The 13134-nt window shown below is 40.1% G+C and overlaps 2 protein-coding genes across 3 annotated transcripts in view; one reads left to right on the forward strand and one right to left on the reverse strand.

Moving 5' to 3' along the window:
* LOC140348448 (A-type voltage-gated potassium channel KCND2-like) overlaps positions 1-2577 on the forward strand; it is a 102732-nt gene extending 100155 nt beyond the window's left edge. For both annotated transcript variants that reach the window (XM_072434374.1, XM_072434375.1), the window contains one exon: positions 1152-2577. In XM_072434374.1, the coding sequence (XP_072290475.1) occupies positions 1152-1335 (184 nt within the window). In that variant the 3' untranslated portion in view covers positions 1336-2577. The remainder of the gene's footprint in view (positions 1-1151) is intronic.
* Positions 2578-5604: 3027 nt separating this feature from the next.
* Positions 5605-8569, reverse strand: LOC140348497 (D(2) dopamine receptor A-like). The gene is made up of 2 exons (XM_072434433.1): positions 7179-8569; positions 5605-5769 (listed from the first exon to the last, which is right to left on the reverse strand). The coding sequence occupies exons 1-2, from the start codon at positions 8550-8552 to the stop codon at positions 5605-5607; spliced, it is 1539 nt and encodes a 512-aa protein (XP_072290534.1). The 5' UTR covers positions 8553-8569.
* Between the last annotated feature and the right edge of the window lie 4565 nt (positions 8570-13134).

Consider the following 13134-nt stretch of genomic DNA (forward strand, 5'->3'; position numbering starts at 1 on the left):
GACAAATGACATCCGCCTGAACACTGACACGGGCAAAGCCTCAGTCTTAATTCTGTTAGATCTGAGTGCTGCTTTTGACACTGTCGATCATGGGATCCTCTTACAGAGACTAGAGGACTGGGTGGGCATCACTGGCACTGCCCTAAACTGGTTAAGGTCCTATCTGGAAGACAGGAAGTACTTTGTTGAAATTGGTAGCTGTGTCTCAGACCACATGACCCTGACCTGTGGAGTGCCCCAAGGGTCAGTCCTGGGTCCCCTTCTGTTCAACCTCTACATGCTGCCGTTAGGTCAGTTGATACGCAGTGAAAATGTGTCCTATCACAATTATGCAGACGACACTCAGATCTATGTTTCACTATCGGCAGGTGAATATGGACCAGTAGATTCACTCTGTCACTGCATCCAACAGATCAGTGTGTGGAGGCAAAACAACTTTCTCCAGCTGAACTCAGACAAGACTGAAATAATCGTTTTTGGCCCACAGAAACAAAGAGAAAGTGTTAGCGGTCACCTCCAGAGTCTCGCTCTAAAACCTACAAACCAAATTAGAAATCTGGGGGTAATAATGGACTCAGACTTGAACTTTAATAGCCACGTCAAATCAATAACATCAGCAGCTTTTTACCATCTAAAAAACATTGCCAAAATCAAAAATATAGTGTCAAAACCAGATTTAGAGAGACTTATCCATGCGTTTGTCTCCAGTAGATTAGACTACTGTAACAGCCTGCTCACTGGCCTCTCCAAACGAGCTGTAAAACAGCTGCAGTACATCCAGAACGCTGCTGCTCGGGTCCTGACTAGAACCAGGAAGTATGATCACATTAGTCCTGTTCTCAGGTCTCTGCACTGGCTCCTGTGGCTCAGAGAATAGACTTTAAAGCAGCTCTGCTTGTGTAAAAGTCTCTCCATGGCCTAGCACCAAAGTATTAAACTATTAGAAAACATTGCAGGTATTCAGTATTCTCTAACTAATTACATTTTCACCATCCATATCTATAAATCGTATAAAACTACAAGTGGTTTAAATTGTTTCAAATAAACCAAGACCAAAGAACAGGAAGAATTTTATCGATTGTGCCAAACGATGTGTGAGCGTGGTGTGATATCGCACGTTGTCTCAAGCTTCTGTACTTGTCTTTCCACAGCCGCTCCAACCTGAACGCCAAACTCAACGAGACGGTGCCCTTGAAATGTGACGACCCGTACATCTCGCCCTCCATGGTCAGCCTCCAAGCCCCCGTGGTGACCTCATCAGACGGGGACAGCTCCACCAGCTCCTCCGCCGCTGTGTACGCCCAAAGCAACATAGTCCGAGTATCTGCCTTGTAGATGTCATATTATTAGCCTATCTGCCTATCAGCTAACTGGTCTTTGTAGTAGAAGTACCAAAACCGCTGTAAGGAGAGGGGACCACACACAAGCATCAACCTGCCATACTCCAGAGACAGATTATAAGGATGTAATCTAAGACGACTTTTCATCTGATGTCAAATCTCTGCATGGTATCTACTTGATGTATGGACTTTGGAAAGGAAAAGCAACCAGCACCTCCTTTAAAGCACAGCAGAAAGATTTTTCGGGATTGTCTAAATATCGGTGTTGCCTAAAAATACTGAGAAAAAACTTTATTTTTTTGAATATGTAACGTTTTTGTCATCGTAGGAGGAAGGGGCGGATGTTTTGAGGTCACTTAACATGGCCTGTATTGACAAAGCACACTCATTCTCATCTTATTGTGGATATTGTGTCTATATTTAGGAACTTACCAGCCAGTTTGCTAAAGAGCCACAATGAAGCGGTTTACCCGTTGTTCTTGTAAATTCAGAAAACCATCACTTTGACTGGAATGAATTGTCGTTTTGTGACTACTCATTACCGATCCATGGACTGCTCGCCGAGTAAAAATACCACCACGCATCCTGACATGTTTGTGAAATGTGCAAAGTGAAAGTTAAAATTCAATTCTATGTGTTAGCTTATCGACATCCTGGGACAAGAACACTTCCATTGATTAATAATTGAGAAATATACAGGGTATTTGCAGTCATAGTTGGGTAGAAAAGTCTAATACAAAGTGGACATATTGTTGGAAAAAAATATATATATCTTAAATCAATGCATTTTCCCATGAGATTTAATGGTTCACTGTGTTAAAAGCTCCATTTTGTACATTTTTCATTATTGTAAATATCTCGGTCACCTGCATTTGAAAGTTGGGTATACTTTTCTTTATAGATTTAGTTGGCATACTGTTTTTGTGTGTTAACTGGTTGAATTAAGGATTTGCATGCTGTCATTACGAAATTCAGTTTCTTCTTCTTAAAGTATGTCTCTCTGCTTCCTGTTTTGAGCTTTGTCCTTTAAAAATGATGAAAATTGAGGAATGAAGTAAGACTCGGATGTTATGGTGTAAATTGAGCAGCACTTTGAACTATTTTAATGAAATCTTGTGATGAAGGATAATTCTAAAAGGTAAAAAAGGTAAAGGAAAGGGTTAAATAAAATATATCACATTGTGCATTTGGTGCAGTGGATAGAATAAATACTGTAGCTCAAATGAACATCTAACAATTGAGCCGTGTCTTTCTTTATGGGAGTTAGCTGGGTTTACAAGCAGAATGGGGCACAACTGCAACTCATAATCGTGTTTGATAAATATTATTCAAAAATATTTCTGAAGAAGAGGTCAAAAGTACTTTTACCATGCATTTCTTGTCTCAGGTTAAAATTTTTCCATTTTCCCTTAGGATTGGGCAATACACACATATACAGATGCATTTATACACATATTTATGGTTTAGTAATCAAATAAAATTGTATCATTTTAACATAATAGAATAAATTACACATTTTATATGAAAAATAAATAAACAATTCCAAATATTTAAAGTAATGTCAGTTCATAATCTCACAAAAGTGTAATTATACTTCAAAAAATTTAAAAATAAACCCTTGAATAAACGTTTGACACACCTTTCCCATTGATTTATTTCAGGGGTGTCAAACTCATTTTGCGCCAAATTTTGATACTCGGGCCAAACAACGTATATATATACAAACTTAAATAGTTTTTTATATCGTTTAGTAATAGTTATTTGTGGACACTGTTGCACAAATCTGCAGCTTGTGAAATACTTTGAGTCCATATTTATGCATTAGCAGCAGGTACAGGAATATGGTCTTGTGATATGAAATATTTATATCAAAGACCTGATATCTGTTGCTGCTCAAACTCAATATGAGCTCACTATTTTCTCTTATAGTTCAAGCTCAGTGAGAATAAACTATTCATGTAGTGAGTCAAATGAGTGCATTCCGTTTGTATTCACACAGAATTCTGGGATGTCAGAGCTCACAGCAGCTTCATGTTCATACTTTATTGCACTGCAGTGAGACCTGACCTGTGTTTTTACCTGTAGCTCCTGATCTGCCCAGGTTTGTGCTGGTTTGAATGTTTTCCTCTCAGAGCTGTCATCGCAGAAATGTGTTTTCTTGTTGTTAGCTCCACATTAGCGCCGCGTTTAGCATAGCTCTAGTCTAGGTCCACAAAACTATATTGTTTCTTTCTTCTACGTGTTTCCCAAAACCACACGGCTCTTTTCCCGTTCACAACTCTGCTCAATTCAAATCTGCAAAGTTTTTTGCGAGTCAGCTCTCTGCACTGAGGAGACGCTCCAGCAGCACGGCAGCGCTGAGTGAGCAGATGCTGGGCAGGGGTGGCTGTAGCAAAAGGATTGTGGGACTTGTAGTGCTAAAAACTCAGAAATTATGACTATGCTTTCCGGATTATGAAATGCTCCGGAGTATAAGTCGCACCAGCCAAAAAAAAAAGCATAATAGAGAAGAGAAAATCATATATACGTCGCACTGGAGTATAAGTCTCATTTTTGGGCGAAATGTATTTGATAAAATCCAAGACCAGGAACATCTTGAGAACGAACAGCGTGGTACACCTATGCAAACATAACACATTCAGCTGCATGACGCACACAGACGCTAACAGTGGCACATTATGAGCCACACTGGACCGACAGCTCCACGCTCATCAGTATCATGACAAGATGGAGTTACACAAATCATGAACCATCGATACTGAAGAAAGACTGGGTTATGACAAGTATAAACCATCAATACTGGAGCACAACAACACGGTGAATAGGTGTACGTATTCTTATGTAACACCTTCAGCTACATGACGCACAGACAGAACTGTGGTAAGTGTCTGGTATGTTAACGTAACATATTAACAGTTATTCAGATACTATAGCATAAAGAACATGCTAACAAGTTTACCAAAGCATCAGTCTTACCCCAAATCACTAAATCCTTCCTCTGTCACTTCTAAACAGCAGACAATAGGCACCGCATGGCAAAAGCACATGCATAAACATTGAGTTCAGTTTACAGTTGTATGCTGAAGAGAAAGCTGCGTTCATACCTCCTACATCGTCCTTGTTGAAGACTTTGTTTGGTCCTGTTCTAGTCCTGGTTTAGTCCTGGGGGGGACTGTCTGGGGGGCCGGATAAGACTTGTTAGCTTTATATTTGACACCCTTTATTTATTTTTTGTTGATCCAAAGTAATTAATTTAGATTACAAGTTTGAAATACATTTATTTAACATTAACTATTTAGGGGAAAGGTGACACACTGAAGTAAAAATAACAAAACAGCAGCCTGCCCAGGAGAAAAATGCAACTGGAAATTCACTATATATATGAAAAACAAAATGTGTTCTCAGGGCAATTTAACCCTTGTATAGTGATTAGTTCCAAACAAATATTACAATTCAAGTAAAGGAGTATGATGCAAAAGAAGTCACTGAAAGCAGGTTCTAGCCTCCAAAGGCTGACAGTGCCATTGTAGGACATGTGTGAACCTGACTGTGGTGGGTCGTCATGTGAGGTCTCAAGGGGGGAATTGTACACTTGTTTGGGCTGGGGATGGTGTAACCTCCCCTGCTGAGATGATTGTCCAAGCAGCATGTGGTGCCTCGGCTCTACAGGCGATAGACTCTGCTCAAGTCAGCTCCAAGCCTCTTTCACAGGATTACCCAAGGCTGCAAATAGTGAGTTACGCACATTTGAGTACCTTTAACACACTGTTTTAGATCTAGTTTTTCTTTTGATCTTTTTTCATTACACCAAATGAAACACATTATATTCAATAACTGAATTTCCACCAGAGATTTTTTTTTCTTCAAAGCTTAATTGGTTAAATACTAAAAATACTCACTACCATCTCAATACAGTATATAATTGTACTTTTTTGAGTTGTCTAGTCATGCAATTTTACTTCATTACATTTAAAATCTAAGAGTTTCTGAGTACAATACATGTCCCAATCAACCCAATGGTCGGCTGTTTCACTGCTGCCTCTGCTGCTTTCTCCACCCACAACCACATAAAGGCACTGATTGTGGTGTTTAATTGATCAAGCTAAAAATCTAAAATGACGCTACAATTGCATTAAAAAGTAACTGGTAACAGGTATTTTAAATAGTATTCGTCATGTTTACTCTTTCCGCCAGTGATGACTGTGACTTGTACTATGAATACAATATTGGTTAAAAAAAACACTTTGGTTTGGTGATTTAATATTTAATTCAAAACTGTATTGTGATACATCGATTTAATTTTATTTCTCAGGCGGTAAAACTCGGCTCTAAACTGCGGGTTGACGGCGGCGTATGTGATGGGGTTACTGAGGGAGGTGATGCAGGCCACAGAGACGGACAGAACCTCCCAGTCATCGATCACAGCAGCCTGGAAGAGAAACGGAATACAATCATGGATGGAATGGTATTGGAATAAATCATTATTATCATTTTGTCAATGTTGGTTAAGGAAATGAATATAAGTAAAAGTAAAAGAGATGATTTTATGCTGTTGAGAGGACTGGTTGTGAATGAGGTTACAGAATTTTAAGGATGACCGGTCATTGTAATACCATTATCCTTGAATGTTTTTATGGACTATAACATCAGCCTGCCCTGGTACTCCAAGTGGAAATTAGCACTGGAGCTACAACCTGTAACAATGCATCTCTCCTGTTAAGGTTAATTGTGTATTGTCCCTGTCTCATTTAATAAATACATTTAAAAATTAACCTAATTGGGATAATTATTGTGGGCTAATCATCACACGTAAGATAACACATGTAATATGCCTGCTTGTCTCCATGGAGATGTTGTAGCCTTGCCTGGAAAAATGTATATACATAAACATATTTATCTTACTTTTATTCAGTTTCAGCCATTTTTAAAGATTTTTTTTTGCCTGTAGGCTTTATTAGACAGGAGAGGAGAGAGTGAAATGGGGGATGAGAGAGGGGAGGACATGCAGTAAACTGTCTGACTCAAAGATATCTTGGAAAACATGCATTCGTTTATTGAGCAGTCTCTGCACACATTTGACCTGTGACCTCAGCTGGTGGTTCTATCTGCTTAAATATAAAGTATATAATATATATATATACTATAATATATTATATAATATATACCGTAGTTAAAGGCCCTACTGTGGAACTTTCTAGGCAAAGTAATAGTATCTCCATAGAGACGTGTAGTATACTCCACCAAACATTTTACATATTGTACCCTTAATACTAATTTTAGAAGTATACTGTTTTGTTGAATTGAAATATCAGTTGATTACTTTGTTGTAAAAGATGCTATGTATCTTTTCTGGTGCATCAACACACTTCTGCCCAGACCCCGTTAGCAAACCGAACCTTCACCAAATGAACTGTTGCTAAACCTACCCATACCCCTAACCCTAACCTTAAACTGAGTGTGAAAAATATAGAGTCAAAAATAAACATTTGCTAATATAGTCACAATGCAAAGTGTGTGGCATAACTGGGTTGGGGGAGGAATAGGCGGATACGGCAACTCCTTGTCTCCATGGAGATAGTATTGCTTTGCCTGGAATTCACAGTATCCTGTTGGAAACAAGCAGGTGACGCTACCAAGACAATTTAGAGATTGGTTAGTCAACGCTGCAAAAGTGTTTTAGGAAAACTATTACAAAGCAGTTACTCAAATAATTTGGAGGGAAATGATGTGATTCTGTAATTAAAATGTGCATTAAAATGGCATCACCCTTTGCAAAATTCTCTCCCAAAACATAATGAAACTTATAAAGTACTAATACTAATAATTTTCATAACTTACTTGAATATACTTATTTCTGTGCAGTGCAAAGTTGAGAATAGTGGTGGTGATGATCGGCAGCCAGAACAGCAGAAAGGTTACGATGATGTAGCCGGCGCGTTTGGCCATCTTGCTCTCCTTCTTTTTGCTTGCCTTCTCTCTGTTTGCTTTTGAGGGCATCATACACACCGCCCCCTCTGTATCCTGTGCTGGGTCCTCTGAATTTGTCATTGGGGCCACTTGAACCACTGTTGCATCATTATTAGATTTCATCTTTTCATCTGAAACCTGCTCTTGAATGTTTTTTTGCGCAGCAGGGTGAACGTCAAGGTTATTTTCCAGGCCAGATTTGTCATTTTGCACTTTTTCTTTTGAATTTTCTAAGTTCAGATTGTCCAACATTTGCTGTAACTTGGAGGTTGAGCTTTTAACACCATCCACTGGGTCTTCATTTTCTCCTGTAGTATTTGGCTTCTCACATTCAAAAGCTTTCCCTCCATCTTGTATTGCTTTCTTACAAGGCTGTTCCAATTCAATTACCTCCAATGTGTTTTCCTTTTCATTCCCGGCGCCTGGAGGGACGCATTGTGGGAGGCTGGGGGTCAACAAAGCAGGCACTGTATCTTTGCTGGGTGATTTCTGTGCAGCTTGTGTCCCCGTCGGTTCCACTTGAATAACTTTAAGTTCTGTTTTGTAGGCCTTTTGGCGAATGATGCCTTTATCGAAAATCTTCCTATTGTGCGATCGGATCAGGATGAAGATGCGAGCGTAGAAACCTATAATGATGCTAAAACAAGCCGCCCACAAAGGTAGCACCATATAGAGACCATATGTGTCGTAAGATACTTGAAGCGTTTCTTTCCCAACTCCTTTGCATTTGACATAAACAGGAGAATCTTTGAGGAACACCAGGCAAATTAGTGCAACCGCGATCGCCACTATCCACGTTAGAGGGATAAACACCATCACGCGCTTTCGTCTCTGGGCAGTTTTGAAGGGCTGTGAAATGGCCTGGTATCTTTCCGCACTTATACAGGCTAGAGTCAGCATCTGGATACAGCAACTGAAGGAAAAAGACACTACTTGCATATCGCAAATTCTACTTTTTACAAGCCAATTCCGATTTAAGGTTAAAACAATTATCAGCAAAACCGGACAGTCGATGACACATCGAAGAAAGTCTATGACAGCCAAATTCACCACTAGGGCATTGTTGGAAGTCTGAAGACTCTTTTGCTTGTAGACGGCAAGCATAACAAAAACATTAGCTGCAATACCAACAAAAAATGTTGCCAGAAGAATTAAGGTGTTTGCGCCGATAAATCCAAGTTCAAGGTATGTTTCCAAGCTGGTTTTGTTCTTTGTGTCTGATGCAGGATAGACGGCTTCTCTCATCTCTAATCACAGCATGTTGAAACGTCAGTCCTGGACACTTGAGTTCCTTCTCCAAATGTGAGAGTAGCAAACTTCCTGTAGAGTATTTATGGAAAAAACTAGAAGCTCAGACATGTTATGCCTCAGGACCCACCCTTTTCATTATCACATCACACTAGAAGAAGGTCACAGGGGAGACATAATCGTTCACAGTCATTAAAAGCTCTGCAGGGCAAGCACAGAGGAGGATGCAGAAAAAAATGGCCACTGGGTAATTGAAAGCATGTTTGTTAAAGCCCAAATTACTCTAGGAATTAAGGATAGGCATTATGACAATATCAAAAACATTACATGTCAATTTGTTGTTGTCTGAGTGAGTGACCACATTCAGAAGAAACGGCTTTTAGTGGTAAAAACATTGTGAAGGAGACTGTGACCTTCTGTGACTTCTTATTTCTTCCTTGGCCCTACTAGGTGTATCGGATTAGAAAGAAAAATGGGAAAATTTTGTCAAATTATTACATGATTTATTGTCTTGTAAGTTTTGAAATTTTATAAAAGACTCCAAAGATCACACTCTGTGTGAAGACTCAAATTATGACACAAATTAAAAATTTACAGTTTATTCAGGGCCATGCAGATATTTCATCAGCACTATATTTATACCAACTACAATTGTACATAAAACCACAAAGAGATAAAGAGGTTGATGATTAATGAATGAAAATAATATTGCAGAACAATGCAATAAAATACAGAATAAATACATTTAAATTATGAAAACGTAGTGTACAGACAAAACTAAAGATCATCCGGACACTGTAAAAAAAAGAAGGAAAAAACCCCAGATGTTTTGACTTCGCCTGGGCCTATTGTGGTCTAACTGCACGCGCTCAGACCACAAAAGGCCCTATTGACCCAAGCTGAAGGTGAAACTGGCAGACAAGTAAACAAAGCCCTGTTAGTTTCAAGTATAACTTCTCCCTGTAGGCAAGACCAATTTGGGTTCAGGCGAGAATAAATGCAAGTTTCTCAAACCATGTTTTTCCCAGATTGCCATACGTTTGTATGGATTAAATTTTTTTTTTATATATATATATATATTTATGTATATTTTACAAAAATTATGTCTGGATTTAATCAAATAGTCACCTGCGACCCCGAAAGGGAACACGCGGTAGAAAATGGATGGATGTATTGCAATGCATTGTATTGCACTCGCTCTTGATCAGTGGGTAAGGACGCCAGACTTTGCGGTGCCGACCGACAATCTAACCAGCGTGTGTTCTGAGCCTCACACCAGGAACCTGCTATGCGTACATGTACAACTTCTCTCTGTAAACCTCTTTTTGAACCTGGAGCTTTGACTTTTCTACGGCATTTCTGTTCGGCCCTGCGGCACTCCCTTTTCTGTGCCCTGACCAAATCATCATTTCTCCATGCTTAATTTTCTTAATTTTAGTCTTCATAGACTAAGAAAGTTCAACAAATCATTCACATTAGAACATGAAACATTTTCAAAGTTGATAATCTCCATAAACAGTGCACCTGTGCCATCATTTATGTGTCTCCTCTGAACAACTGCAGGAACAACCGGAGGTTGGGGAGAAACAGACAGGTCAAAGAAGACGCAGAAATGATCAGACAGAGCAACATCGATCACATTAACATTTGAAATATTTACCCCCTTTGTAATTATGAGATCTAGAGTGTGCCCTCTGCTGTGGGTGGGGCCCCTCACATGCTGAGTAAGACTGAAGGTTTCAAGGACAGCATCAAGCTCTTTAGCGTTTCTGTCACAAATATTATCAACATGCACATTGAAATCACCTGTAATGACCAAACCATCAAAGTCTGTGCATACAACTGAAAGCATCTCAGTAAAATCATCAATAAAACTTTGGCAGTGTTGGAGAGGCTTGTATAAAACAATGAAGAGAATGGATGGAGACTGTTTTAGCTTCATTTTAAAGGATACATACTCAAATGATGAAAAGACCCCATATGACAACCTGTGGGTAACTATTACATTTCTAAAAACTGTAACCCCAGAACAGGAAAAACTAGAATAAAATAACCATCTTCAGATGTCACCAAAAGTTACTGTTATGCTCTGCTGGGTTGAGAGCGCAGCTTTCCTCAAAAGATCGTGTCACAAGGGTTTGCACTAACCAGGCCAGATTAACCACTTGCAACTTCCACATTTTTGGCAAAAAAATGAGGAGGAACCATGCTGTGAGATTATACCATGACATTATGTAATCCTGTTTAGAGATATAGTGTTAAACGCTCTTTGCCTCAAATGTGAAAAAAAGATTACGGACTATGCTAAATCTGGGATTAGATCAACACAATGTGTTTTTCACTGCAGACAAACTGATCAACTACCTCATACTGCTCCACAATAAGAGTGACAAAAAGAGCTGCGGAAGAAAGATTTCCCACTCAGAAAGACAACAAGAGCATAAGGGGAAATGAAAAGCACTTTATTCAGCATCAGGGTCTGTGTGAAGTCAAACAAAACAGTCAACAAGACTAATTTTACACTTGAGCCCAAAAAAATCTACTCTATCGACGAATTGGTTTATAATACATAGTGAGGCGGCAATGTGCACGATGTAACTTATTTGGAAGAGGGCCATCCGTCTGTCTTCATGGAGATGTTATAGCTTTGCATTAAAGGTTGAATGGACGATTTTTTTGGCCCAAATCTGAGTCTCATTTCCTCGTGGCGTGGACTGCCGATTAGTCCTGCCACGTGTCAATCATAAAACGCACCTACCGCTCACCTGCAGCCGCGTCAGGCTCGTCTCCCGAGAGCAGCACGGTTCTGCGTGTCTGAGCGCATTGATCTATCATAATATAGTTCCCTCAGTGTACAGGACAAAATTAAGACGGAGAAAGACAGTTCGAGCTGTCTCAGACGGAAATCTACGGGAGACGAGAGATGCGATGCGATCCGTCGCGCTAATAAACAAACGCACGTGTGTGTTGTATCAGTCCGCACGGGGGAGTGCCGCCTTCCGCCTGAGTTCTCAAATCGACGAAAAATCGTCCATTGTGCCTTTAAATATTCCACGGAAGGGCATTAAAGGAGACATATTAGGCAATCTCTTCGAAAACCGATTTCCTAAATCTGTGACGTGGCTCCATAAATCCATAAGTCTCATTCTCAGACTCATTCTGGCGCCCAGGAGGCATCCGAAACAGATGCTCGAGCCACCTCAGCTGGCTCCTCTCGAAGTGGAGGAGCAGCTCCTCCAGTGTGAATGAGCTCCTCGCCCTATCTCTAAGGGAGCGCCCAGCCAGCGGAGGAAACTCAACCACTTGTATCCGCAATCTTATCCTTTCAGTCATTACTCAAAGCTCATGACCATAGGTGAGGGTAGGAACGTAGATTAAGCGGTAAATCGAGAGCCTTGTCTTTCAGCTCAGCTCCTTCTTCACCACAACAGTCCGATGCAGCGACCGCGACAGACCGATCCGCCTATCAAATTCACGCTCCATCCTTCCCTCACTCGTGAACAAGACCCCGAGATACTTGAACTCCTCCACTTGGGGCAAGGACTCCCCACCCACCTGAAGAGGGCAAGCCACCTTTTTCCGGTCGAGAACCATGGCCTCGGATTTGGAGGTGCTGATTCTCATCCCAGCCGCTTCACACTCGGCTACAATCTGTCCCTGTCGCTGCTACAGTCAGTTTACAATAGGATTTTTATAGCCCATTACAGGGCTGTTAGGATATATAGAAAATTAGTTTCAAGCAAAACTGTAAACAGACAGGCTATTGTCAGGAGTTTCTGCCCAGTGGGCAGGGCCTAATCAGAATAGGATAAAAATCTGAGTTCTCAGACGAGCTCCGCAGATTGAGAGGATGTGAGCCAAAATGTCTTGTTTTTCTAAATTCAATGTCCAGATAAATACAACTGAATCTTTTTATTCAACGCATAATATGTCCCCTTTAAATCTATCTCGTATGTATTCAACAGTATGTATTTATTGGTTGGAAAAACATTTTTACAGAGACTCGCCTCTCCACAGATCTGTAATTTGGCCAGATGGTACCACCTGCACCTGATTAGTTGACTCCATGGAGACAAGCGGGTGCCAATCCTTTCACCAGAAACATTGCACGGTGTACCTTTAAGCAGATCCACAGGCAAAACAATAAAACTAGACTCTCTCATCTTTATGGTAGACAGCCATAACATTATGACCACTTGATCATGTCTATGTTGTAATCTCTTATAGAATCTATACATAACAAATGGTGGACAGCGTTTGATACTGCAACCACTGCTGACCATTCTGCAGACAGGGAACACAGCACAAGAGCTGCAGCTTTGAGTATGCCCTTATTCATTAGTTTATAGCAGCTTCTAACACATCAAATTGGAGGACAAAATGTTCCCTTACTGCCTGATAAGATCTGATCATGATGTACCACGATGAAGAGAAAATCTGTTACTCTTTCAACTCATTAGTAGTGATTTGAATGAAAGAGATGATGTCAAAGCAGTTCAGACAAACACAATAAAGCATATTCATTCAATTCTAATATGAATCTTCCTTTTCTTCAAATTCTCACCATTATTTTTTTCTG

The sequence above is a fragment of the Eucyclogobius newberryi genome, unplaced genomic scaffold (assembly GCF_026437365.1).
Source record: "Eucyclogobius newberryi isolate DKJ021-1_F unplaced genomic scaffold, fEucNew1.0.hap1 SCAF_7, whole genome shotgun sequence".
Taxonomy (NCBI): Eukaryota; Metazoa; Chordata; class Actinopteri; order Gobiiformes; family Gobiidae; genus Eucyclogobius; species Eucyclogobius newberryi.

Coding starts and splice junctions, on each gene's coding strand:
- LOC140348497 (XM_072434433.1), bottom strand. CDS start 8,552: ATGAGAGAAGCCGTCTATCCTGCATCAGACACAAAGAACAAAACCAGC. Junction 5,770..7,178: donor ACAGAAATAAGTATATTCAA/GTAAGTTATGAA, acceptor TTTCTCTTCCAG/GCTGCTGTGATCGATGACTG.